Source organism: Dipteris shenzhenensis, chromosome 5 (genome assembly GCF_047967505.1).
Source record: "Dipteris shenzhenensis isolate YYH24624 ecotype China chromosome 5, Dip_SZ_1.0, whole genome shotgun sequence".
NCBI classification, from domain to species: domain Eukaryota; kingdom Viridiplantae; phylum Streptophyta; class Polypodiopsida; order Gleicheniales; family Dipteridaceae; genus Dipteris; species Dipteris shenzhenensis.
In genome coordinates, this window is record NC_141600.1 from 59738468 (window position 1) to 59764919 (window position 26452).

General features: G+C 37.4%; 1 protein-coding gene across 1 annotated transcript in view; it reads right to left on the reverse strand.

Moving 5' to 3' along the window:
* The window catches only part of LOC147902254 (uncharacterized), a 38363-nt gene extending 29482 nt beyond the window's left edge, over window positions 1–8881 (reverse strand). The window contains exons 1-3 of the mRNA XM_087374465.1: window positions 8599–8881; window positions 8403–8497; window positions 6244–6301 (exon numbers count right to left, since the gene is read on the reverse strand). Of these exons, the coding sequence (XP_087230591.1) occupies window positions 6244–6301; window positions 8403–8497; window positions 8599–8758 (313 nt within the window). The 5' untranslated portion in view covers window positions 8759–8881. The remainder of the gene's footprint in view (window positions 1–6243; window positions 6302–8402; window positions 8498–8598) is intronic.
* Between the last annotated feature and the right edge of the window lie 17571 nt (window positions 8882–26452).

Below are 26452 nucleotides of genomic sequence, written 5' to 3' on the forward strand. Positions count from 1 at the left end.
TTCCACTAGGTGTTGTAGTCAAACCTACCATTTATGAGAGACATCAAAGTTGCAAGAGGGGTGTATAGTTGGAATGAGTCTCGGGGGGGTCACTCATCATATGTAACCCTATCACGTGAGTTCAACAGAAGGATTTTTTTTATTTCTAAAATTTACAGAAATAAATATACATAAGGGACTATTTAAAATAGTTTTGAAAAAAATTTACAGATTTGTATAGAAAAGGGGTACATCTTATTAATGAATTTTTTTACAAATAAGGGACTTTAAATATAGGCCTTGAATGCACGTGATATAGAGGGTTTATACATAGTGACCCCCCCGAGGAATGAGTTTGGATCTAGAATTGTTTTGACCACCCCATTCTATTTATATTTTCAATGTTTGGAATAGTTTCATATGTGTGAGCATAAGGAGGTTAATAGCAAGGAAGTTTATGAGAGACACCAAAGTTGTAAGAAGGGGAGATGGTTAGGATGAGGTTGGACTACCCGTTCTATCTATATTTTCAATGTTTAGAATACTTTTGTATGTATGAGCACAAGGAGGTCAAGAGCAAGGAAGTTTTTAATGGGCACAACCTAAAAAATAGATAACAATGAAGCATAGAAGTGTTGATAAAGCATCCATTGCATATGTGAGGCCAAAAGAAAGCCCACATCAAGCATGCACATGAATTATGTCTTGATTGCATGTTCATGGAAAAGACAAGGCATCGAAAGACATGCATAAGGATGTGGATGATTTCAATTAGGAGGATAAACATGTTGATGCCAAAAGAGTGTAGAACAAAGATGAAGGGTGAATGATAAAAACCAAGGATGGATTATCAAAGATCAAGGATGAATGATTAAGGGAAAACATGAAGCAAAGTATATATGAATGACAAAATTAAAAGCTTGAAGCATGTAGGAATAACCATTAGAATAGAATAGAGGCATAAATAAAGACATAATTTGAGAAGATACATAGTTTAAGGCATGATTTGAGAGAGTAGAGGCATGAATGGTGGTGGAATTGAAGATTTTAATGGTGGCATAATTTGAGAGAGTAGAGGCATGAATGGTGGTGGAATTGGAGGTCTGAATGGTGGATTAATTTGAGAGAGTAGAGGCATGAATGGTGGAAAAATTAAAGGTATGAATGGTGCCTTGGAGAAAGCATAAGAGGGCATGGCCCTTAGAATTGTGAGGGTTTGGAGATGACTAATTAAAAGATTTTTGAAATGGAAGCCATTGTTTCTCTTCTCTATCTTGTTCTAGATTTGTCTTTCCTTATTCTTGTCTAGCTTACATGCACCTTCCTAGTCCACCTACCTTCATCATTAAAACCCCATCCTCAGACCCTCTACCCCCTCTACCCTCACCCATTTCCACCCCCTCCTTTTCTTCTCCTTCTTCTTCTCCATCAACCTACACTTCCCCTCTTTCCCACCCCCTCTTACAACCTGTGAGAGGTCAAGCTAGTGATTATCCTCACCACCTAATCCTTAGCTATCCATCCCTCTCCCCCCCTCATAGTCTTCACTTCTCCCCACCCACTCCCCAATTTTCTAGTCTCTTAGCATCCACACCTACCTATGTCCCTTGGCTAGAGTGTGACTTTTTCATCTCAACCTTAATCAGCCTCCTTGGGATCTCAAATTTTGACTTTGGGACCAACATAGGTGTCTTACCTAGTCTCTCAATCTCCAAGGTTGAAGCCTCATCTAGGGTAGACCTCATGGCAAGACCTTTGGCTATTGGTTCTTGTAACAATAGTCATGTTCCATATGACTTCCCCATTGCATTAGAGATGTAATTCTTTTTTTTTGTAGGGCATTTCTTGAAAAGGAAGTCCACAGTATTGGAGCCCTTCCTAGAAATTTGACGCTTTAACTTTGCATCCATAGAAGAGGAGCAATGGAACCCCCTTCTCTTTAAAATAATAATGAGGGATTAGATGTTTTTATGTTGGAAGAGTGGTTGGGACCTAGCTGGAATAGAAAGGGAAGCAGCATGAAGAATTTTTAGCTTGCTCTCTTGCAAGATAGTCAAGGCTTGCATCTTACTCTAAGATTGATTTGTTTGGATCTTGAGGTGCAACTCAAGTAGGCCACACAATACTTGCTAAATTAGTGTGCCAATCAATTAGGAGTGACCTCATTCCTAACGAAATGCAAGGCACACTAAATGTGGGCATAGAGTTAATCATGCCTTTAGCATAGCATTGCATAGACATCAATTGTTCCCCATCAAGCCTCCACCAAAATGTGGGCATAGAGTTAATCATGACTTTAGCACAACATTGCATAGACATGATTGTTCCCCATCAAGCCTCCACCAAAATCACATAAATCAATGAATATTTTAAATAGGCTTCAATGCATAGGAAGGACTTGTTTGCCACCCCAATTAGGGATGACCACTACCTTCTATTGACAACTGTTTAATTTTGAGGAGGAGTCCCCTCAAGTTTTGACACACTCTATCAGTGGTCTCTCCCAGGGCTCTCAAGGCCCTCCCACCTCTAAGGAATGATAGATTAATACTCTCTTTCTTTAACTGATTTGGGAATGCACCCATACACTCTTATATGTGGTGTTCCAAGAGATCTTTAGTTCACTGGGACAATCACTTAGTCGAGGATGCATTTGCCTCAAATTTTAAAAGGGGAAAACTAATACAACATTGAATAGTGGTGTCATATTACCATGTTGGATACCATCCATAAGATCTTAGCCAAAATCTTGAATCTCTATGATTGTGGCCCATCTTGTTGACATCATTCATGACACCCAAATAGGTCTTGTTTATGAACACGGTATCTTGGACAACATCTTCACTTTTTGGGAGGTAGTGGATTAGGCCTTCTTAGAACCAAAAGTTCATAGTCTAAGGTATGATCCAAGCCCTTGAGGTTCTACCGTGTGGTTGTGGCTCTTGGCAATTAATCTCACATGCACTAATGCACAATGGGTGCACATAGATACATATGCTTGAAGTCATAGGCTAAACAACATCATTGGCACATAAACCTAGATGCAACACCTCCCTATAGGTGGCTACTCAATTCAATAACATGGTATTAGATAGCTCAAAATGAGCGTAGTAAGGTGGCGCATCTTCCACATGAAAATCATACAGATTCTAGCAACTTAGGTATGACAAGTTGGATGAATCTAGGACATATGCAAGGCATAGAGCAGAGTTGGTGGCAAGTGGTCAATTGACTTCAATAGTGGACAATGGTTGCTACAGAGAGAAACAATTATTTCTTTACTCTATTTCTATTTCTTTGTTATGCCACACTTCTTTGTTATGCTAGGCCTTACCTATTACTCCATTCACATTTCATTTTATGGCTCCTAGGTGCTCCTATGTGGTGGGATCATTGGTATGCATCTCTTGATATGCTAGGAGGAGGAGGAGCTACTAGATTTAGAGTTTTCTCATGACATGGCCCTTTTTGTGAAGGCAATAGCAAGCCTGGGGGGACCTTGAGTTGTATTATTTGGCATTCAAGTCTAGGATCAACTAGACCAAATCCATTAACTTCCTCATATAGCAAGTCTGAGGAGGTTTAGGAGATCTTGGACTAAAGAGCAAGTCTAAGTTTCCATTGGATCCTTAATGGTTAGACCGCGAGGTGCTTGGGATGTCGAGTGGACACTGGCATTTTAACAAGTAGCTCCAGAGTACTAGAGAGAATGCAATGAAAAGTATTGTATTTGAGCTTAGAGAAGCTCTCTTTCTTTAAAGAGGGCTTCTTTGGAACTAGCTTGGCATTGGGGTTAGTGGCAATAGTCTCATGGGTGGATCTTTGCAATAGCCCCCCTCATAGGGAAGGGTTGACCTCTAATTTAAGAATTTACATAGGGTATGGTATCCATTTGTCAAGGGGACTCATCTATGCAATTCCATGGTGCTTGGAGGAGTAAGCGCACTAACCCTTCTTTGGAATCCAAAGATTGGTGATTAGGAGAGATACATGTTGGGGCAATATATACACATTGGTTGGATGCATTGGGATATGGATCAGCTAGTTCATTTGAGATATGGATATTAATCCCTTATAGGAATATGTGAGAGCCCCCTCTACTTGCAAGGATGTTAGACACATCTAGCGTCTTTACCTATGGGAGGAAGCACCATACAAGAGGTCCAATTGGAATTGGGAGAGTGGTTTTGGCCTTCTAGAGTGGGGCACTTGGAAAGTACTATGAAGGTCCCCTTCTCCTTGTACACTATATGCATCAGATGTCATCTTTAACTTGAGGCAGCTGACTAGACCCCTATAAGATAGTGTCATTGCATGTAACAGCAAGTGCCACAAGAGGTCATTTTTAGATTTTGGTTGTGACTATGGACCACAGCCTCTAGCCACAAAATATTTCATACTTATTTTAGATGGTGGGCCACAGGAGATTTCCTATCCTATTTTTGGAGTAGATGCATGTGGATGGGAGGCACCTTTGATGTGTGGAAAGAGATCTTTAAATGATCCCACAATTCCTATGGAGCTGCCCACAATGCAAAGGATCTAGCAAGGGGCCCTTCGGATCATGTGTGTGTTATGAGTGTAGAGGGACTTCACTTGGGACATAGAAGCCTAGCTGAGGGGGGCAATGCCTTCTTGATTGACATAGTAATGCTATCCTACATGATTAAAGGGAAAATTTTCCTCTGAATAAGGGTCAGGATGCAACCCCTCCTTCTTATCAGTGTCCAATATCCTCTCTAGAGGATATTTGTGGGACACAATGTCTAGCAGCACTACTTTGAAGATTTGGGTAGCCCATTATAGTTTGGTGATGTGTGGCTACCAAGATGTCTCAATCTCTACCCTCATTACCATCTAGTAGGGTATCTAGACCTTGTGCACCATATGGGAGCAAGGGATGATGGGATCTCAAGCATCACTTAGAGGCACATGCATTCTTGCAAGCTTTACCTGTAGGAGTCTTCTACATTTTAAAAAATTGAGGCATTCATGCTGGTTGTACAGACCTCCCACCCTAGTTGTTAGTCCTTGTCTTCAAGATTCCTTAGGTATTGAGATGGATTCTTTGTGAATAGCTAGCTAACAATGAGGTTTTTATTATTCTTTACTTCCACCATCAATGCCACATTAATGGCTAATTTATATGTGTGGTTAGTTTTTTCAAGCATTGACAGAAGGTCCTTTGCTCAGACAAAAAAAGGATTTCTATTGTTGAAATAAATAGATGTTGCACAAGTTCCACCCCAATAAGGAGTTGATACTTTCTTTTCATCTAGCATGCATCTTGTTGACTTTGCAATAACTCTATTTTTCCTATTTGCAACTCCATTTTTCTCAAGAGTGTATTTGCATGTGAATTAAAATTTGACTCTTGGATATGTGCAAAGTCATTGAACTCAACCAAAGTATACTTGCCTCCATTGTCACATCAAAGGACTTTTATCTGCTTGATAATCTGATTTTCAACCAACTATTTGAATTCTTTGAAGATATTAAGAGAGTTACATTTTTGTTTTAAGAAGTAAATCCATGTCTTTTTGGTGGAAGCAATGAAATATAAAGCATAGCTCAAAGAAACAATTGAGGCATAACCCCAAATATTAGAATGTGTGATATTGAGAATATTTGGTACTCCAAGAGGTGTTGGAAACATGATATGCTTTGATACTAGAGGGAAAACTATTCTAAATATTACCCTAATTGTGTATTAAAAAAATATTTATCGGGGAACTTTGACCTTGAAAGCCTTGAGCTTCAATCCTACACTTGACTACTACCAAAATAGTATGATGCACACTAAGAAACAACAACAAATTTATTAATTGAATATTTTAACCAAATCAGACCACTTTGTTCCTTGATTACACATAGCTATATGGGAGATTCTATTCTTTTGATCCTATCAAAGTATCGCAAAGTATACAATAGCACTTCAAATGCAACTATGGGATGAAATAGCCCCTATGTGCCTCCAACAAGGGCTTCAGTGGGATTTAGATGCTTACTCAACTTGATTGATTTTTGAAATTCTTTAGGAATAGAATTAGCTCAGAATTAGTATGTGTGTATGTGCTATCTGGTAGAAATTTATAAACGTTTGTATAATGAAATTTCCAATCTACAAATTGTTCCCAAATTACTCTAAATGCTCTCACCAAATCGATAAATTACGACTAAATAGAGATTTAAAGTTCACATTTTGAGAGAGAATTTGTGTGATGTCTTGGAAATGAATATTCATTAGAGAACATAAAAACTTACCTAGATAATTTGCCTCCACGTCAACAATAGAGAGAAGAACATACCAATACCAAGGAGCCTGAATAAAAGAGAAACAACAATGAATAAGGGAGTAGCACATATTTCATACATAGGAGTATTATGGAGAAACACAATTTGCAAGTAGTTCATGGCAAGAAGATGAAATAAATATATTTAAGAAATATTTTATGATTAATAAGAAACTTTCAAGTACTATTGTAGAAGGAGAAATTAGTTAGATGACACTCAAATCGTTTTTGGTTCATCATTACCTTTTACAGTTTTCCAAACATTATATTGGAGCCTAATGCTCCTTTTTTGGAAGAAGAATATTTAAGATGTTAGGGAGGCACATGATTAGGGACTAAAAACATTGGTTTTCCTTTCATGTTTCCTTTCATTTATAAAAACACACACCCAATTCTCTTTCTTTCCATCTAGCCAATAGTTGCAATGCTAACTATTTACAATTAATCTCAAAGGGCATAGCACATGTATGTACAACTAAAACAAGGGTATACATGATAGCTCACAAAAATAGTAGCAAGAAAGCATGTACCATTAAAAAAAGACCAATATAGATGATAGCCCACAATAAAATAGTCTCATGGAGTTGGTATGAGGAGGTATCCATGTACAAAAAAGAGCATAGATGATAGCCCACAAAAAACATTATCAAGGAGCCAACAATGAAGTATCCAAAAACTTTAAAAGTCATTCTTTGGAGATGCAGAAGGAACTCTATCATATATACCCTCACAACTTCGTCCACCATAGTAGGAGGTCCCAAAAAAGTAAAAAATATATCACATATATATCTTTCACCTTCATGTCTCATGGTATCACCCCCTCCTCTCCATGTAGTATAAGACCTGTGAGATTACGAGGTGGTAGCAATGCTATGCACCATCTTGATGTGGGGGGGGTATGGCTAGTTAAGCAGGCAGAGAGCACTTGGGCTTGGATTTTAGAAGGGATCAGAGGCATTGTCTAAAAAAGAACATGAGCCAATATAATAAGTAAGAAACTGAGCCTACTTGTTATAAGAGCAAGACAAACATGAGACAATACAATATGTAAGAAACTGAGCCTACTTGCTATAAGAACAAGACAAACTTAGTTACATTGTTGTAATGAATGGAACTCAAGAGTGGAAGAAGACGATGAAAGACGAGCTTGAGGATGAGGGTGGAAGATGAGATTTAAAGTGATGAGCTTAAGGAAGAGCATGGAATATTAACTCTTCTGGACAAAGATGGAAGTTGAGAGTGGTGCAAGAGCATTAAAATTGTTATCAAACTTGCATGCAAACTCAAGCTTGCAATTAAAAAACCACTCCCCGTTAACATTGCTCTTGCATGCAAGCTCAAGCTTGCAATTAAAGCACCACTCCCCCTTACATTTCTCTACTACCTTGTATTGTAGCCATTCCCCCTAACATTTCTCTTGCATGCAAGCCCCACTCTCCCTAATATTTCTTTGTTGTGTAGACATTCCCCATGTGAGATGTCATGCTTTTTTGCAAAAACATTTAATATAGAATATATTTAATCTAAATAAAGAGTATTGATCTTGAGAATAAATAACGAGAGGGCATAGTTTGTGTGCCCGACATCACTGCCCCCTTTTCTATGATCCTCCTAGCGTTGATCCATCCACCCGCATCACCGAAGCAGCTTGCTATGGGTGATAATTCGCTGGAGATGCACATAGAAAATCAAGAGAAGGTGCGCATGGGTGCCACATAACTCCTAGAAGATTGAAAAGGACTCACCCTAGAGATGAATCAAAACCCATGCCATGGCTACAAGTGTCTCACAATCCGAATTCAAAGGGCAAAGCAAATCGTTGCTATAGCTCTTCCCCTGACCAGGCACTGCTAAAAAACAAAGAGGCCTCAACGTTAAAACCGAACTTCCCAGCCCTTGAAGATTAAAATTACATTTATAATTCTTCGGGTGAGAGGGGATGGGACCTCTGAAATTGCGAAGAATATTTCTAAATGGTTGCTTCATTTGTGTTGGTTTCTACACATATTTTCTAATGCAAGGTCACTGCGCGTAAGGATCTCAAACAGTGAACACATTTCAGTGAGCCAAGCTGCGGTAATCGAGTATATGAGGGAGGACTTCAGAAGTTAGATTGTGTTGATCTTATACCTGAAGCTTCTTTCTTCGATATAGAAGAAGTGGTCCATAAACGAGAGCTAAGAGAGCATAGTTGAACACTGACTGAGTAGTCGGGGCGTCAATTCCTGCAGTAAGACCGTGTAGGCACATTTAAAAGAAAGGAGACGACGTAGTAAAACTCCGTGCTATTGCTTTATACGGAGGCATCCAAAGATTGAGAACCCACCAACTCGGGCGAGGTGGGAGGAAGCGACGCCAGTAGCAGTGATGAGCAGCGAGAGAAACTGGCCGAAGGCTAGAGCTGCAAGCGGGCGCCATAGTTGCGCTCTGCAAACTCGTGCTGGAGAGAGATCCTCCGAGTTGCAATCTTGGGCTGCAGAAGACATAGCTATGAACAAACAAGAAGCAGCTTACTCGGAGCTGTGAAGCCTTATGCTGCCGAGCAACAAACATGAAGTTTATACTACATGAGGAGCTTCAGTGGCCAGCCCATTACCACCCGCATTACCAATAAGGTGGCTCCCATCCCCAAGATCATGCTCATTAGCTCAACATTATCGTCCTTGCAGCTTCACTTTTCAATTTTATAAGATTCATTCGTCTGCTTTTCAGTCCATCATCCCGCGATGGCCTCGCATTTTCTGTGATCCTCTACTCTCGGAGTCGTACTCGCACCTCGTGAAAGGTGTGTCTGCTACGCTTTCCAAAAGTAACTCCCTGCTCAAATAGAGCGCACGTCGTACTGTCGTTCATACAATACATATGAGCCTCTCTCTATAGTCTCTCCCTCCCCCTCCCCCTAGATGCAGAAATTTAGAGAGGTGTGTGTAGAATTGCATGTGAACCTGAGCGCTTATGAGATCTGTTCTGTCTCCTATCTAAGTATGAATCGTCAATTAGACGCTACGTCAATATATAGAATCGCTCGGCTGAATGACATTCATGATCTTAATTATGCATCGTGCTATGTCAATGGTAAGCATCATATAGAATCGCTGGGCTGAATGACATTCATACGCAACAAGGTAAAATGTTTGCAAAAGAAATTTCATGTTTAAATTCCTCATCACATGAATTAAATTAGCATGATAGTACAATCATAGAATTCTCCATCAGCATGATAGTACAATCGTAGAATTCTCCATCACAATGAATAAAATTAGAATGATAGTACAATCATATAAATTTTTACGATGTCAAAATGGCCTTCTAAGCATGTAGAAAAAGATTTCAAGATCTTATGCATATATCAAGAACCTTTTATATTAGTTGAAATTGGTTGACATTTTGTTGAATTCACAAAAAAGAGATTGATGTAAGGATGTGTTTACATGACCAACCTAGAGCAAGTTTAGGAAATTTGAAAGGAGAAGAACCCACGTGTCGTGAAGGTAACGTTCTAAGCATGTAGAAAAAGATTTCAAGATCTTATGCATATATCAAGAACCTTTTATATTAGTTGAAATTGGTTGACATTTTGTTGAATTCACAAAAAAGAGATTGATGTAAGGATGTGTTTACATGACCAACCTAGAGCAAGTTTAGGAAATTTGAAAGGAGAAGAACCCACGTGTCATGAAGGTAATGGATCAACAAAATTCTAGAAGAAGCCATGTGTCATGAAGGTAATGGATCAAACAAATAAAGCTAATAGCCATGTATAAAGCTACTAGCCTCGTATAAAGCTAATGAAAGGAGAAGTGTCATGAAGGTAATGGATCAACAAAATTGCCATGTGTCATGAAGGTAATGGATCAAACAAATAAATCTAATAGCCACGTATGAAGCTAATAGCCACTTGTAGGTAATAAAGTTGAAAGCTAAGTAAAAGCTAATTGAAGGAAAAACAGATATCATCTGCTTTAGATTTTGGCACTCTATAAAAACAATGTCCATAGTACGTTAGCGCCATCAAGATTATACTAGGAGTTTGTACGCAACATCAAGAGCTAAAGTAGTGTAACACAAGATCGACAAAGACCTAAGGTAAGAGTCATGCTTCTGTTGGCATTTATGATGCCTTCACAAAGTGTTGTAGTCTCCCTCTACCTTGCTTTTGTTGATGATCACGCTTTGTTGGCTACATAATTCAACAGAAATCTCTACGATCATCCCTTAATGGGTGGATTCTATTATCACTGGCTTTGCTTCTATGATAGCCCCAATAATGTAAGGAATTTTTTTCTATGATCGTCCCTTAACAAACGAATTCTATTATCATGGGCTTTGCTTTTGTGATATTGCCAACAATGTGGAGGTTGATAGAAAATTAGGAATCCAACACAATACATGCACAGAAGCACTTTTAAGTAACTCATAATTTCTTGAGTGCTAATCTCTTGCAAAAAGAAGCCAACTAGAGTATGGGAGGGAAAGGAGCTAAGTGCGCAATTTCGCAACTCCTTCTCGTTTTCTTAAGAAAGAAGAGAGCCTATGAAAGCTCAGTATGGGGGAGAAGGCACCATTTTCTTGAGTAGTGGAGTACATCCACACAATTTGCTATAATCAAGCAATAGTGGAGCGACAACAACTGTGAAGCTATGGAAGCAAGTTATGAGCATCTTCTTTTAGAGGTTGAGGGCAATCTGTGATTGTACACAATCAATATAACCCGAGATGAGAGTCACTTCCAAGAGTACGAATCCCGATCAATCCACTTGTAAAAAACTTGCTGATGTAATGAAAGCTCAAAGAAGCTGGCTGTAGCAAGTTTTCTAAAAATCGTTCTCAATCTAATTCTTCCAAAAGAATCGAGGAAAGGAAGGATCGGTTGCTGGGCCTAACTCTTCCAAAAGAAATCGAGGAAAGGAAGGATTGGATGTTGGACTCTTTTATCGTGCTATAGCCTAAATCCTAATATCCTAATTTAGACATGTTAGTGCTCCTCAGGATGTCATGGGACGATTTTCTTGTCATCATGATGCAGTGTTGAATGATACTACAATCTACAAGGAAAAAAAAGGCAAATGATAATATGTGGGAAGGAGATCAATGGCAACAAGAAGAGGAGGTAAGGAGTAAAGAGAGGTATGAGAAAAGGAGCCTGAAGGGAGGAACCAGTCCCCTTTAGGAAAGGAGTAAGAAGGGCTGAGCCTGCAACTATGTTACTCAAAGCAAGGAAAGAGTAAGTGACATTCAGAGGGAGGGTTCAGGCCCCTAAAGGGAGGAGCCAGCCCCCTTCAAGAAAGGAGCAAGGAGGGCTAAGCTTGCAATTAGGGAGCTCAAAAGGCGACTTGCTCAAAACAATGTGGAACCAGCCTCTTTAAAAAAATGAGCAAGGAGGGATGAGCCTGCAATAAGGGAGCTAAAAAACGCGACCTTATCAAAGCAATGTGGAACCAACCCCTTGAAGGAAATGAGTCTTTGAGATGTAATCTATATGCAATCTATTGAATCATTTATGTTCTCCAAATTTTAGTGGGGCAATGTATCTGTTTTAGGATAACACTTTGTACCAATGCGATTCATTCTAGTATAGCATTGGTTGGTTGCAACTCGGAGGTTGGTTGCACACTAGGATATTAAGTGCCACTAGCGTGATGGTTTGCTTCTATTATTACTAGGATATTAACTTAATTGCCACCAGTGTGGTTGTTGGTTGCACACTAGGATATCAACTACCACCAGTGTGGTGATTTGCTTCTATTATTATTATTACAAGATGAATGGCATACAATTCATTTGTTTAGGATTTGTGGATTTATGGATTAGTTATGGGATTTCATAATTCTCAATGTAAGTGCAGTTGTTAGGATATATATATATATATATACATATAATAATATATGTATATGTAAATATATGCAATATTAAAATATTTCCAAAGTTATTGAAGTGATGTTTTCTCAGCTATGTGACTAGATAGTGTCCTTTGATAGGCCAAGGACCATAATGTGAGATGAAATATTTTGATTTAACTGAGTTGAAGATTTGAAATAAAGTGGTTGGATAATGCTAATGAGAGAGGAAGAGATGTCGCTATGATGTCACAGTTACAGGCATTTCTTGGACTTGTGGACTTCTCAGACTGCCATCATCCATGACCTATGGTGCTCGTAATACCTGATTTTGTGTCAACCTACTTCCATGTTAATACTTAAAAAGACAGTTGGTTTATTTAGTGTCAACAATATGTGAGCATATTATTTTTGAGCATATACAAATTATCTCAGGTATACTCGAGTAAAATATTAACCCCTCTTATTTTAGTCGACCAAAGTACACTTGGATCTCAATTTAATACACGACTGCTTAATACACGGGGTGGATGAAGCAATGAAATAGGACTACTCTAATGTCTTAAGTAGCCTGGTGGCTGAAATCTAATAGTTAAAGATAACCAGCCTAAAGGGGACTATTTTAGTTTAGCACTTTGTAATGAATTTCAGGATAGCAGGGCGATAGTGCAAGATAAGTGGTTGCTAACACTAGGATATTACCTGCAAGCGACAAGTGTGGTGGTTTAATTTTATTATTAGAAGATGAACGGAATACAATTCATTAGTTTAGGATTTGTAGGATTAGTCATATTTTGGGATGGATGGAATCACCTGACCTATAAGCTCCCTCGGCTGGGTGCTCTTATATAATGGCAGCCATCTCTTTTTATCAGATCCTTCAACATTGACATTTTCAAATCTCCTCCATTTTAAAGCAACATGGTTGTCTTCTCTCATTTCATTTGGACAGACATGAAATGTCTTCTTCTTTAGTTCAGACTACAATGCTTGCATGTGCCATGAATGCATTCAATGCGGTGCCACTCAATGTCTCCCTTTGGACAAACCACTGGCTCCCACAGAGAGCTTAGGCTACAAAACCTGGTCTCCCTTGCAACACATGATGAGGATCTAGGTGGCCTATAGATTGCACATTCATCGGGGAGACATGGGCATCAATCCCCAGGGAGCAATGCTTAACACAACTCCAACATGACCAGATCTCAAGTCATTCATAGCTTGCTGGGCCAAGTCAAAGTCTATCTGTGTTTTGCAACAATAAACATTTATGTCTTTGAGTTCCCTGATGTATCAGGGCTTGCACTCCTCTACCCAATTGAAATGTCATGATTTGGATCCATAAACTTGAGATACAACTCCATCTGCTAAACCAACATGCAGGAACAATAGTATAGTGAGCACCATTTTAAATGGAACAATAGTATAGTGAGCCTCCCTTTTCTATGATGTTTTGGATTCTAAATAGCAATAACTACAAGTGCCATTCTAATTTTCTCGATGACGTTTTGAACTCTAAATGGCAATGATTGTAACTATCATTGATGATGTTTTAAATTCTACATCTTATTAACTATATCCATTGTTCTACTTTTCTTGATGATGTTTCCAATTCTAAATTTAAAAGGGTATTAAACAACAGCAAAGAAGGAAGACAAAGGACCCGACTTCTCCCACTAGATAAACGTAGATTAATTTATGGACGATTTGGTCATGCATCACTATTTTAAGAAGGGACAACCTATCATCCATGGACATAATACCTGAAATAGAGATGGCACTTTAAGAAGGGATCAAGTCTTCATCAATGAATATCGATACCTAAAATAGAGATGACATCTTCAATAAAAGAAAATGATTGTAGGTCTTCCATAGTTTTTCCTCACAAACTTAGACACCTAAGTGGGGTTTCAAAGAGAAGTTGTTTGAAATTCACATTTAATCAAATATCTTTTATGTTCATATAATTTCTTAATGGAGTGGATTCTTATATTAGAAATAGTCTTTAAAAAAATTTACCATCTGTATGGATTGAAAGAACTTCTTATAGATCCATGGTTTTTCATTATGCATATATAGCTATAAATCTAATGTCTTTGCTTGTGATTGGAGCTTGGGTGATGCAATAGTAGAATGCTTTGTGAAGAGAGGCCCCAATGTTGTTTCCTTAGGCACCTAAAGTACTAATGTTTAGAAAACGCAGCACTTGTTTAATGTGAAATGAAATTGAAGTGGGAGTCCATACTTGTTTGCCCATCCAAAAATACAACTCAAGTTTTGTTCCTATGAAATTTATGGTATGTATTTGTAAATTCACCTAACAGGCCTAGGCAATCTATGAATAATCTAAGATTTATATTATATTTTATTTAAATTGAAGATATTATATAACTCAAAATTCTTGATAATTTCCACAATCTTAAATAGTTTCCACAATCTTAGCTTTACTATAATGATATTGTAATTCGTAGATGCAATTCTTGCTGAATTGATAATTTCAAATCTTTTTCAGGTTCAATTATTATTTGAAATAAAGATTCTAAATAATATTATCAAGGGGTGCACATAATCAAAAAAATCAAACACAGTCTATTTCATATCTATTGGGTTACTTAATGAAGCATCAAAATTTTAAGAACGTTTTTAATTATAAGAATCATTCATAATTTATTTAAAAATGTTGAGAACATAGAAACCACATCTTCTTTAACTCGGGCAAGAAAACTAGCTATTTAGACAAATATTGCATGGTATAACACAAATACCACATGGTAAAAATAAATTATACCATGAAGTATATACAAATCACCCCAAGATTTACCGCCAATCATCGTGTGATAAAACAATCACTCACATATTGCCACATGGCAACATGCAATTAATTTCTCCTACCACATGGTAAACCAAAAATATTGTGTGGTAATGCTAAGAAAAATAATAAAAGAGTTTTCCATTATCATTTACCACATAATGCCTCAATTCATTGGTTGTAAAGTCCGATTTTAGAATTGAACTAAAGAAAAGCAACCTTCAATAAAACATGTGAGAGTGCTAGAAAGTACATAACACTATATTGGGGAATTTGGGAATCTTCCAAGGCCCAATTTCAAGTAAAGGGTTAAGATTTGACCATGTGGCCAAAACTTGAACCCTTATTTGAAAGTGGGACTTGGGAGGATTCACTAATATGGTGTTTAGGATGGATTCCACTTTCAAGTAATGGGTTCATATTTGACCATGTGGCCAAATCTTAGCCACATTGGGAAGTCCCAAACTACTTGGAAATTTCCAAATTCCCTAATACAGTGTTACATGGGTGACGACACAAGTAGGAGCCAATCCAATAGAGATGAGATTAGTGATCAACTTCATAGGATGAAAGATAGAGTGATCCACACCTTCTTGGCACCTCTCTCTCATTTACTTCCTTTTATATAGCTCCCTTTGATAAGGTGCATTTGGCTGCACCTACCTGTTAGCAAGGTAGGAGCCTTTAAGGTTCCTCCCAATGAGACATTCCCCACCACTCAACTTGGCATGTTCTAGCTCAATAGTCATATTAGGTTGCTTCAAACTCTATTCTCTTTAGCGGCAAGTCACTTCACCCAGATTAGTGCATCATTGTGGTTCACTTCCCTACCATTTTGCATTTAGCTTTGTCTCTTATTAAGGCCCTTTATTCAGAGAGAAAGGGAAAGAGAGAGAGAGAGAGAGAGAGATGTAAAAAGTATGTTCTCTTATAGGCAATGTTTTAATTTCACATCTAAACCCATTTAGTATCAATGACTAATCTAGGATCTCTCTAGGATTAGCAACTACCACAAACTTGTGATAGATCGTATGCAATACAACATATAGGTACACATTAAAGATTTATACAAGTTTTTAAATTTTAGTAAAGATGGTCACCCTCCCGTTGGAGATAAAGGCCCCCACTAGGGATCTAAGTAGGAAAAATCGAATTCGTGATTTGAAAATTTTGAAAAAATCGCTCGAATGATTCAAATGGAGGAAAAAATCGGTTTAAAAGCGGTGACATGTCATGTTTTTTACATAAATTAACACATCATCCCTACATATTCCTACAAATACTTATTCGTATGAATAAAGTATTCATATGAATAAACCTATATTAGGACGAATATGTTGCTGTTTTCTGCATATAAACTCACTGTTTGCCAATGTCTCTTATCTCACGCTTGGTTCCCAAGCCGAGCATAAGAGATCAAACAAGGAAAAGAAGAAGAAAGGTCTTCAAGGTTGTGAAAGCAATCTAGAAGGTCCGAAGAAAGATGGATTTTTTGTTACGAAGCTTTAGGATATCATTTTGAGTTCATGAGATCTCTTGTGAGTTTTTTAGTTTTGGTCTTTGTTCTTTTGTTTGTGGGAGTTCTAGGTTCTCTTTATTGAGTTCCTTTGATCTCTTGTGATAAAAATATCTTAGATATTTTTGTGTTTGAAATTTGTTTGTGGGAGTTCTAGGATCTCCTTGTTGAGTTCCTTTGATATCTTGTGAGAAAAATGTGTTAGATATTTTTGTGTTTGAAATTTGTTTGTGGGATTTCTAGGATCTCTTTGTTGGGTTCCTTAGATCTCTTGTGAGATAAATTTATTTGTGGGAGTTTGGGGATCTCCTTGTTGAGTTTCTTAGATCTCTTGTGAGAAATGTGCTTGTTTTTGTATCTATGAAATTTGTTTGTGGGAGTTCTAGGATCTCCTTGTTGTGTTTCTTAGATCTCATGTGGATATATTTTTGTACGTGGGATTCTAGGATCTCCTTAGTGAGTTCCTTAGATCTCTTGTGATAAGATTTTTATACATGGGAGTTCTAGGATCTCCTTGTTGAGTTCCTTAGATCTCTTGTGAGAAATGGGGCTTGTTTTTGTGTCTATGAAATTATGAAATTTGTTTGTGGGAGTTCTAGGATCTCCTTGTTAAGTTCCTTAGATGTCTTGTGAGAATTTTTGTATATGGGAGTTTTAGGATCTCCTCATTGAGTTACCTAGATCTCTTGTGAGAAATATGATTTTATTTTGTATTTGTATTCTCACACTTTATTTGAATGAATATTTAATATTCTTTCAAAATAATGTGAAAGAACACAAAGAGTTTTAAAGTGTACGAATTGAAAGTTTTAAAAGTTATTAGAAGAGTTGTCTCATTCTTACACTTTCTTTTGAATGAATATTTAATATTCTTTCAATAGATGATTTTCAGTTTGTGTAGTCTTCAAATAAAAATGAATCCATATCTCTTTTTATTACTCAATTCTTTCACTTTCTTTTGAATGAATATATAATATTCTTTCAATAGAATATGAATGAATGATTTTCAAAAGGAATTTATTCTTTCAATAAAAATGAATCAATGTCTTAATTTTTATTACTTATTCTTACAATTTTTTTTAAATGAATATTTTATATTCTTTTAATAGAGTGTGAATGAATGACAATTAATATATTGTGTGCTTGAACGTGTTTCTTAAAGGATATGTGTTGTTTTTATAAAATGTGTATTGCAATATGTTTCTATTGTATACTCAAATTAATTTTTTTGCATTTTGTTTTTTGGCAACTTCAAAAGCATGGTGCGTGGCAAGATTTGGTCATATGTCATGGAGGTATGAAAAGTACATGCCTTGGTCTCTTTCTTGCAGTGTAAGTATTGTGGACACAGGTTCACATGCACTTCTACTTGCATCAAGCAACATTTTCTCGAAATAGGTAGTGACATTAGAGCTTGCACATGCACTCCGTTTGATGTTCTTCCATAATGCAAATCGTATTTAGAGAAAGTGAAGAAAGTGGTTAATCCGACCTTGATAAGAAATTGTCCAAATCAACAAGATATGAGTGCTGAGGTTGATGAGATTGTTGAAGGAGAAGCATCAATAAATGTGAGGAGTGTATCCATACATGAAGGTGATGTAGATTTACTTGCAAGCGGGTCGCAAGTGAGTTTCGATGCGACTAATGCATGTTAAGTAAAGAAGAGACAATTAAACAATATTAAACCTATACAAACAATATTTAAATATTTATTATTACATCATTTATCATATTTTAAAATTAAAACATCTTTTTTATCACATCATTCACTTATACAAATAATATTTAAACATTAATTATTGCATCATTTATCATATTTGACAATTGGATTATCATTTTTATCGCATCATTTACTTATACAAACAATATTTAAACATTACTTATCGCATCATTTATCATCTCATTGTAAATATACAAACTTGAACAATGGAGTGGATCCAAACTTAGAGGATATACAAAAATAACAATGTTACAAGTATTCATGATCGGTCACTCATATTACAAATTGTCCAAGAAAGATTCAGTTAGGGTGGTAGCAAGCTAAGGGTGTCCACTTCTGGACCACTTTCGGGTGAGTGTGACACCCGCTCGAGTGAAAATACAAAGGTTTTGCTTCGGTCTGCAATACCTCGATTGAGGTATTAGTTCCAATGAAAATCACACACGAGGACAACCGAGCCAAGCCAATACCTCGATCGAGGTGCTGGGCTTTTTTCACCGGACCGAGCCTATACCTCGATCGAGGTACCTCGATCGAGGTTTGCTGGCAACCCACCTATACATGCCACATCTACCTCGTTCGAGGTATCGTGGCAATCCAACAACACCTCGATCGAGGTAATGTGGCATGTCCAGCATACCTCGATCGAGGTATATGCCATCCAACAGGGCAGCTGACATACCTCGATCGAGGTATGCTGGACCGATGACTTGGCCGCATGTCAAATACGTCAATCGAGACATGTGGCATATTCGGCTACTGCCGACATACCTCGATCGAGGTATCGTGACATGTCAATACCTCGATCGAGGTAGATGTACCGAGATGTATGGGCATGCCACGATACCTCGATCGAGGTATCGTGGCATGTTTATACCTCGATCGAGGTAGATGTACCGAGATGTATGGGCATGTCAAAATACCTCGATTGAGGTATCGTGGCATGTCTATACCTCGATCGAGGTATGATGGAGCGATATGTATGTTGCATGCGAAATACCTCAATCGAGGTAGGGAAACCCTAAATTTTCTTATAAAAGGAGAGCGACCCCCCTCATTCTGCATACCTCGATCGAGCTCCTCCTCATCGACCGATTTGGATTTGCAGGATGTCGACGGAATTGCACGAGCGACGGAGAGCGACTGACGGACAGCGACAGAGATGGACAGTGGAGCGGGAGAGTCCAGGTAGGGTTTTTTTAATGTAGCTTTTTTTTTTGCTAAAATTTATTTAAATTTTAGTTTATAGGAATAATTATAAAAAATTTCTAAATTTCAAATGCATTTTAAATTTTTTTTGAAATTTTTAAATTACGACATTTTTTATTTAAAATGTGAAAATGAAAAAATTTTGTTTTTTAAAATTAGAGCTATTTTTATTAAATAAAAAAACGTTCGTAGGAATAATTATAAAATATTTCTAAATTTCAAATGCATTTGTAAATTTTTTTAAAATTTTAAAATTACGACATTTTTAATTTAAAATGTGAAAATGTAAAAATTATTGTTTTTTAAAATCATCTTTGAAAATAAAGAGATTAAAGTTATTTTTTAAATTAGAGCTATTTTTATTTAAATAAAAAAACGTTTAAATTTTAGTTCACAGGAATAATTATAAAATATTTTTAAATTTGAAATGCATTTTAAAGTTTTTTTTAATTTTTGAATTACGACATTTTTTATTCAAAATGTGAAAATGTAAAAATTCTGTTTTTTAAAATCATCTTTGAAAAAAAAGAGATTAAAGTTATTTTTTAAATTAGAGCTATTTTTATTTAAATAAAAAAACATTTAAATTTTAGTTCACAGGAATAATTATAAAATATTTTTAAATTTGAAATGCATTTTAAAGTTTTTTTAAATTTTTGAATTACGACATTTTTTATTCAAAATGTGAAAATGTAAAAATTCTGTTTTTTAAAATCATCTTTGAAAAAAAGAGATTAAAGTTATTTTTTAAATTAGAGCTATTTTTATTTAAATAAAAAAACGTTTAAATTTTAGTTCATAGGAATAATTATAAAATATTTCAAATTTTAATGCATTTTAAATTTTTATTTAAAATGTGAAAATGTAAAAATTAGGTTTTTAAAAATCATCTTTGGAAAAAAAGAGATTAAAGTTATTTTTTTAAATTAGAGCTATTTTTATTGAAATAAAAAAACGTTTAAATCTTAGTTTATAGGAATAATTATAAAATATTTCTAAATTTGAAATGCATTTTAAAGTTTTTTTAAATTATTTTTGGAATTACGTAATTTTTTATTTAAAATGTGAAAATGTAAATATTTTGTTTTTAAAATCATCTTTTAAAAAAAAGAGATTAAAGTTATTTTTTTAATTAGTGCTATTTTTATTTAAATAAAGAAACGTTTAAATTTTAGTTTATAGGAATATTTATAAAATATTTCTAAATTTAATGAGCATTTCAAAGTTTTTTTAAATTATTTTTGGAATTACGTAATTTTTTATTTAAAGCCTGAAAATGTATATATTTTGTTTTTTGAAATCATCTTTTAAAAAAAAGATATTAAAGATAATTTTTTTATTAGTGTTATTTATATTTAAATAAAAAACGTTTAAATTTTATTTTTAAAAATGATCTTTAAAAAAAAAGAAAATAAGAGTTTAAGTTTGACTAGGGGCATGGGTGCATTGGTGCTTGTGGTTGCAGCTGTGCTTGGGAGTGTGGGTGCATTGATGGAAGGGAGGTCGAGGTAGCTCCTTAGCCTTTGTAACCTCGCCACACATTCTTGATGTACGTGACCCTGGCATCTATAGCAGGACCCTCCCACTTCGTGTCACAGGAGTTTGTCTCCATCTATTTGACCGAGGCATCGTCGACCCTCCAACATGAAGTGGTGCAAATACCGGTCTATAGACTCTACTGTAAAAACATCTGGAAATTAGTCACGCAAGGTCTTGCCTCCATGCTCTGCCATTGTCCTCACCAAATTTTGTACATCGCTTTCACCATTTTGGAAAGCTGTCTCAATGATGTCCGGATCGACATTCATTAAGAAGTGTACATTCTCGTTTTTCAGCACCTTCCTATGAATCTTAGTGAGATCAGGTTGCTGACACTTCCTCTTCTCACCTGTGTGAGCCATCTCATATGCAATAAGCTGCAACACAAAATTCAAAAAAGAATTTAGTGCCAGGTGTAATAAGAAACTCATTAAGCCATAACAATTAACAATGCAAGTAGTCTAAGAAATAACCTAGATATCACTCTAAGAAATTACCTAGATATAACCTCTCAACTGAAGCTCACATCATGTAACAGATTACAGAAATCAAAACACAAAAAATAAGCATGTAACCTACACAAAAAATGATCTAGGTATAACCTAATCGTGGACTTCACCATCTAACACTAGGCTTCAACTGCAACACACAACTATCAAGGGACAATTGAGTGGGGACAATTGAGTGCTAGACTAAGTGTTTAAGAGCACATCGCATGATATCTAACTTAGACTGCAATACACAACTATCAAGGGATAGTTGAGTGCCATATTAAGTGTCTAGGAGCACATCGCATGATATCTAACTTAGACTGCAACACACAACTGTCAAAGGACAATTGAGTGCCAGACTAAGTGTCTAAGAGCATGTCACATGATATCTAACTTAGACTGCAACACACAACTATCAAGGGATAGTTGAGTGCTAGACTAAGTGCTTAAAAACATCTCTAAACTTATACTATAACACACAACTCTCGAGGGAGAGATGAGTGCCAGAATAAGCATCTATGAAAACATCACTAAGCTTGGACTGCAAGACACAACTCTCTTAAGAGAGATGAGTGCCAGCCCAAGAGTTCCTACAAATTAACATTTTTATACAAATTGAGACTGCAACACACAACTCTCTTAAGAAGAGAGATGAGTGCTAGTCTCAGGTAAAAAACAACACACAACTCTCGCAAGAGAGATGAGTGCCAGCCTCTATCTACACACTTAAATACAATACAAAATAAATATTAAATAATTTAAAAAGACCAACACACAACTCTCCTAAGAGAGATGAGTGCCAGTTCTAAACAAAACAAAACAAAAGAAACATTAATTACTAAACGAAAGACTACAACACAAGCAAGGGTGCAGTAAGGTACCTATGAAGATAGCTGGTAGGTATGGAAGCAAGCAGGAGGTAGCAGGTAGGCAAGCAGGAGGTAGCAGGGCTGGCAAGCAAGTGGCTGTGGCAAGGAAGGCAGGCGGATGTATTTGTACGAATACCAAAAATGGAAGTGGCTGCAAGTTTATACTATGTTTATTCGTACGAATAAACTGAGTTATTCGCAGAATAAAGTTATTCGTATGAATAGCTGTTTATTCGTACGAATAACCTATTCGTACAAATAAAATAGCAAAAAACATTTGAAACATTTTAAATCGTAAAAAATGCATTTTTATATATCTAACTATATTTAATGCAATGAAAATTTCATTATGGAATGTACGTTGATGATTATGTCTTATATGATAATCAACATAGTATTTGATGGACTGCTCTATACTATGTGAAAGTGGTAGCTACCATAAGAAATATATTGCATGTAAAATGATAAACCAACAACAACACTTGAGTTTTTGTAATGTGCCATGGCAAGAGCATGCCCTAGGATAAATTTGGTACCAAATGAATATGTCCATCTGTCTACCCCATTGCCTCCCAACTGCTAGAAAAGGATGACTACATGGCTTCCATAAAGATACTAGCCAATTGCTAATAAGGGATGATAGCATGGCTACCCCAAGAATACGTCCTAGATGGTTCTTAGGAAGACTAGGTGATTGTATGTCTCCCATATAATTTATGCTCATATGGATCAAGAATCCACTCCATTTTGCACTCAATTGTGTTAGAATCAAAGGGTTACATGTGGCAATCATGCACATACACATCATAAAGTGCATTGGGTGTAGAGCTTCCACACCTTGCCCGAAAGCCATGCAAAAATCCCCCACCGGCTAATGCTTGATGGCCCTTACATAATTTATACAAGGCACACACATTTACAAGAGTGTACATGGGACAATTATTCCTTTCCATTGCACATGTTCTTAGAAGGGGCTAAGTCTTAGTGCCTCTCCAACACACCATTAATCCCTTTCCATTGCACAGGTTCTTAGAAGGGTGAGTCTTAGTGCCTCTCCAACACACCCCCATGAGATGAGCTCCCTCAAATAATAAAATTTGGATGACTCAACGTCCTCAAGAGCAAGCACATGGTTGCATCATCACAACACATGGTCCCATCAAGCGCTACCACACTCTATACTAGTCATGAGCTCCATATAGTGCTAACCATGGGTTCCCACATCCTACAGCCATTGCCTTTAGTCAATTGCTTCGATTAGAGCACTCACCATTGTAATGCCATAAGTGGAAGTCGCTATGGGATACATGGATTACATACTCACATGAATAAGAATGCATAGAGACAAAATGTGGTAAGAGATACATCTCTGCGAATACACAAATGCATGAATAGATAGCATAGAATAGTGTCCCAAGAGATGCTGGTTGCATGGATATACAACGTGCGGTTGCAACCACCATCCACATGTAGTTGCAGGTACCTGTGCTTCTAGGAATTTGTGCTAACTCTGCGATAACCCCGCGTACCGTTAATGCCTTAACACATGGCACTCACGGTGGACTATGTAGGTCCACAACTGATAATTGCGGCCTGATGAGAGGTCAAACTAGTGCTGTGCAAGTGCATTACAATCATTTTGGGCTATGCCAAGGTAGAGAACCTGTGCAAGTAGAATTTCTGCAACATTCATGAAAAATAGTTGCATGATAACCAAGTAAAGAACTAAGAACTCTTTATTAATATCCACAAGATCATCGTCGTATGATCCTAAGAAGCCTTATTAATATCCACAGGATCATGTCTGATCCTAACCCAGACTCAAAGAAGCCTTACTGAATGCTCTCAGTCCACCACCATTTTCTTCTTCTTTTCCTTCTTATTGCTTGCAGCAGATCCTATGTCGTTCGACTCGAAGAAGCTCCATCGGCCTTGCTCAATCCTGCTTCATCCGCTTTGTGTCCACCTACTCTTTGTTGTCACCTTTGCTGCCTGCATGTTTTATCTAAGTCCACTAGCCATTGCATCCGATTCCATTGGGAAGGTTCTACTTGGATTGGCTCAGACCATTGTTCTTGCGGTAGCTGCTCGCGGATTGTCACCTCGAGCAGTAGGTTCAGATCTTGGCGCTCTTGTAAGGATGTCAAGCATTCAAATCCTTGCAGCCATAGAGATGGAGCATCTGGGAGAGGAAAAAGGAGTGTGGTAATTAGGATAGTGCACATGCAAGAACTGATTGGCTAATTTCCATCAAGGAGAAGGAGGCGGCAAGGTCAGTGCGAAGGAATGAGCTATGCACTCTAGCCAAAAACATAGCTTCTGCTTCTTTTCCTTCAACCAGTCAATCTCAACTGTTTGCCCTCTAACTGCATGTGCTTTTACTTTCGCCAAGCAGTTGTATCATGCCTCCTAGTCCACCTCTAGTCTACCAATCCTTTGCCTTTATCTATCATAGCACGATCGCCTTTGTTTGCACTACTAGGTTGCAGTCCAAAGCTCCCAATTTTTCTTGACTCTTGCTTGCCGTAGCCATGGTTTGCCCAATAGGAAACTATATTCTGGACTGGGTGCCTCCATATTGAGTACTATGAATGAGATTGTAAAGAACATCCCCGGAACCTTGAGGATCCCCAGTGGCCTAACCTACCATTGATCCATCATATTGATCCATCATCCGCATAGGAAATGTGCGGGCTTCCATTGAGTCCACTAGCCTATCTTCTGATAAGGCTTCAAGGTTACGATGTTGACACTGGAACTTCCCTAAATCAACACTTGAGAAAAGATTTGGCCTTGTGCTCTCCTGTAAATAACCGGAATGCGCACGTTAATAAGTGGCATTGTCGGAACCAAAATTAATGCGGATAAAAAACATCCACTTTGAGCACTACAGCTTCACTCATCAATGATTGGATAAGTTGTTTGTGAAACTATGGCACCAACTTCAACAATTGACCAAGGGATATCTGGATTGGCGAGTCTAAGAGATACTTAGCTTTGGATTAATCAAATCATGTGGCTACCATCATTGGCTTCTTTTCCTCTTAACCACACAGATTAGTGCTGGATTTGAAATGGCCTTTGGAGGTTGGGATTTGTCCCCAACATGAATTGGCCCCTGTGCTGCCTAAGGATGCTACATTCTTGCAAATTGCACCTTGCAGATTGTCTCCACCATTGGTTTGTGAATTGACACCTCTTTGGGTGGATTCACCTCTTTGACCCAATTGACTACTTGCCGTCACATTGCTTCCTGTACTGGCCACTATAGTAGTGTTGTTGTCTTTCCGGATGAGCCCTGTACCACTTTGTTGGAATGGGTCATGATGTTGACTTCCAGTGTGAGTTATGGATCATCATCCATGATCTAGGCCATTGACATTCTTGGCATTTTCTCGGTCATTTTCTGCCGCTTTAGTTTCTACCAGTCCCACTCTTGGACCTCTGGCATTCATTCTATCGATGACCCTCCGCTAGGCAGGACAGGTAGTTCTTTGGCTGATTTCTCCCCTGACCACAATCTCCTCATTCGTTGCAGCCACGGCCTCCTCCATCGCTGCCGCTACCTTTGGAAGAAAGTTGTTCGTGGGACTCTGCAGTCCCAGATTATTATGGGTATGGGTATGAAGCTTCGAGATTAGCAGACGTGGGTGTCATCAATTGTATCTGTCCTTGCAATTTGGTGCCTCATTCATAGGGGTATATATCACAATCATGCACACAAACATCACAAAGGGCATGGTTCCCACACATGGGCATAGCCATTCATATGCTAGAGCATCCAAAAGGAGTCCAAAAGTCCCTAGGGGGGAGGCTCAATGGCCTTTAGACTAGACACATACATTTAGAACAATGCATGAAAGACAATTAGTCCCTTCCATTGAAACAGTCCTCATGAGGGGGTGAGGCTCAACACCTCTCTAAGACCCATCACAAAGTGCATTGAGTACTAAGTTCCACACCTTGCATCATAGCCATGCACAAGCTAGAGCATCCAAAATGTCCCCAAGGGAATGCTCATTGGCCATCACACTCATAGATTTTATACTAGGCACATACATCTACAATAATATATATGGGACACTTAGTCCCCTTCCATTCCCACATGTCCTCACAAGGGATTGAATCTCAAGAGCTCTGCAATAGATTGGTGTATGGATTTGTATGGAGCCAGTATAACTTTAAGA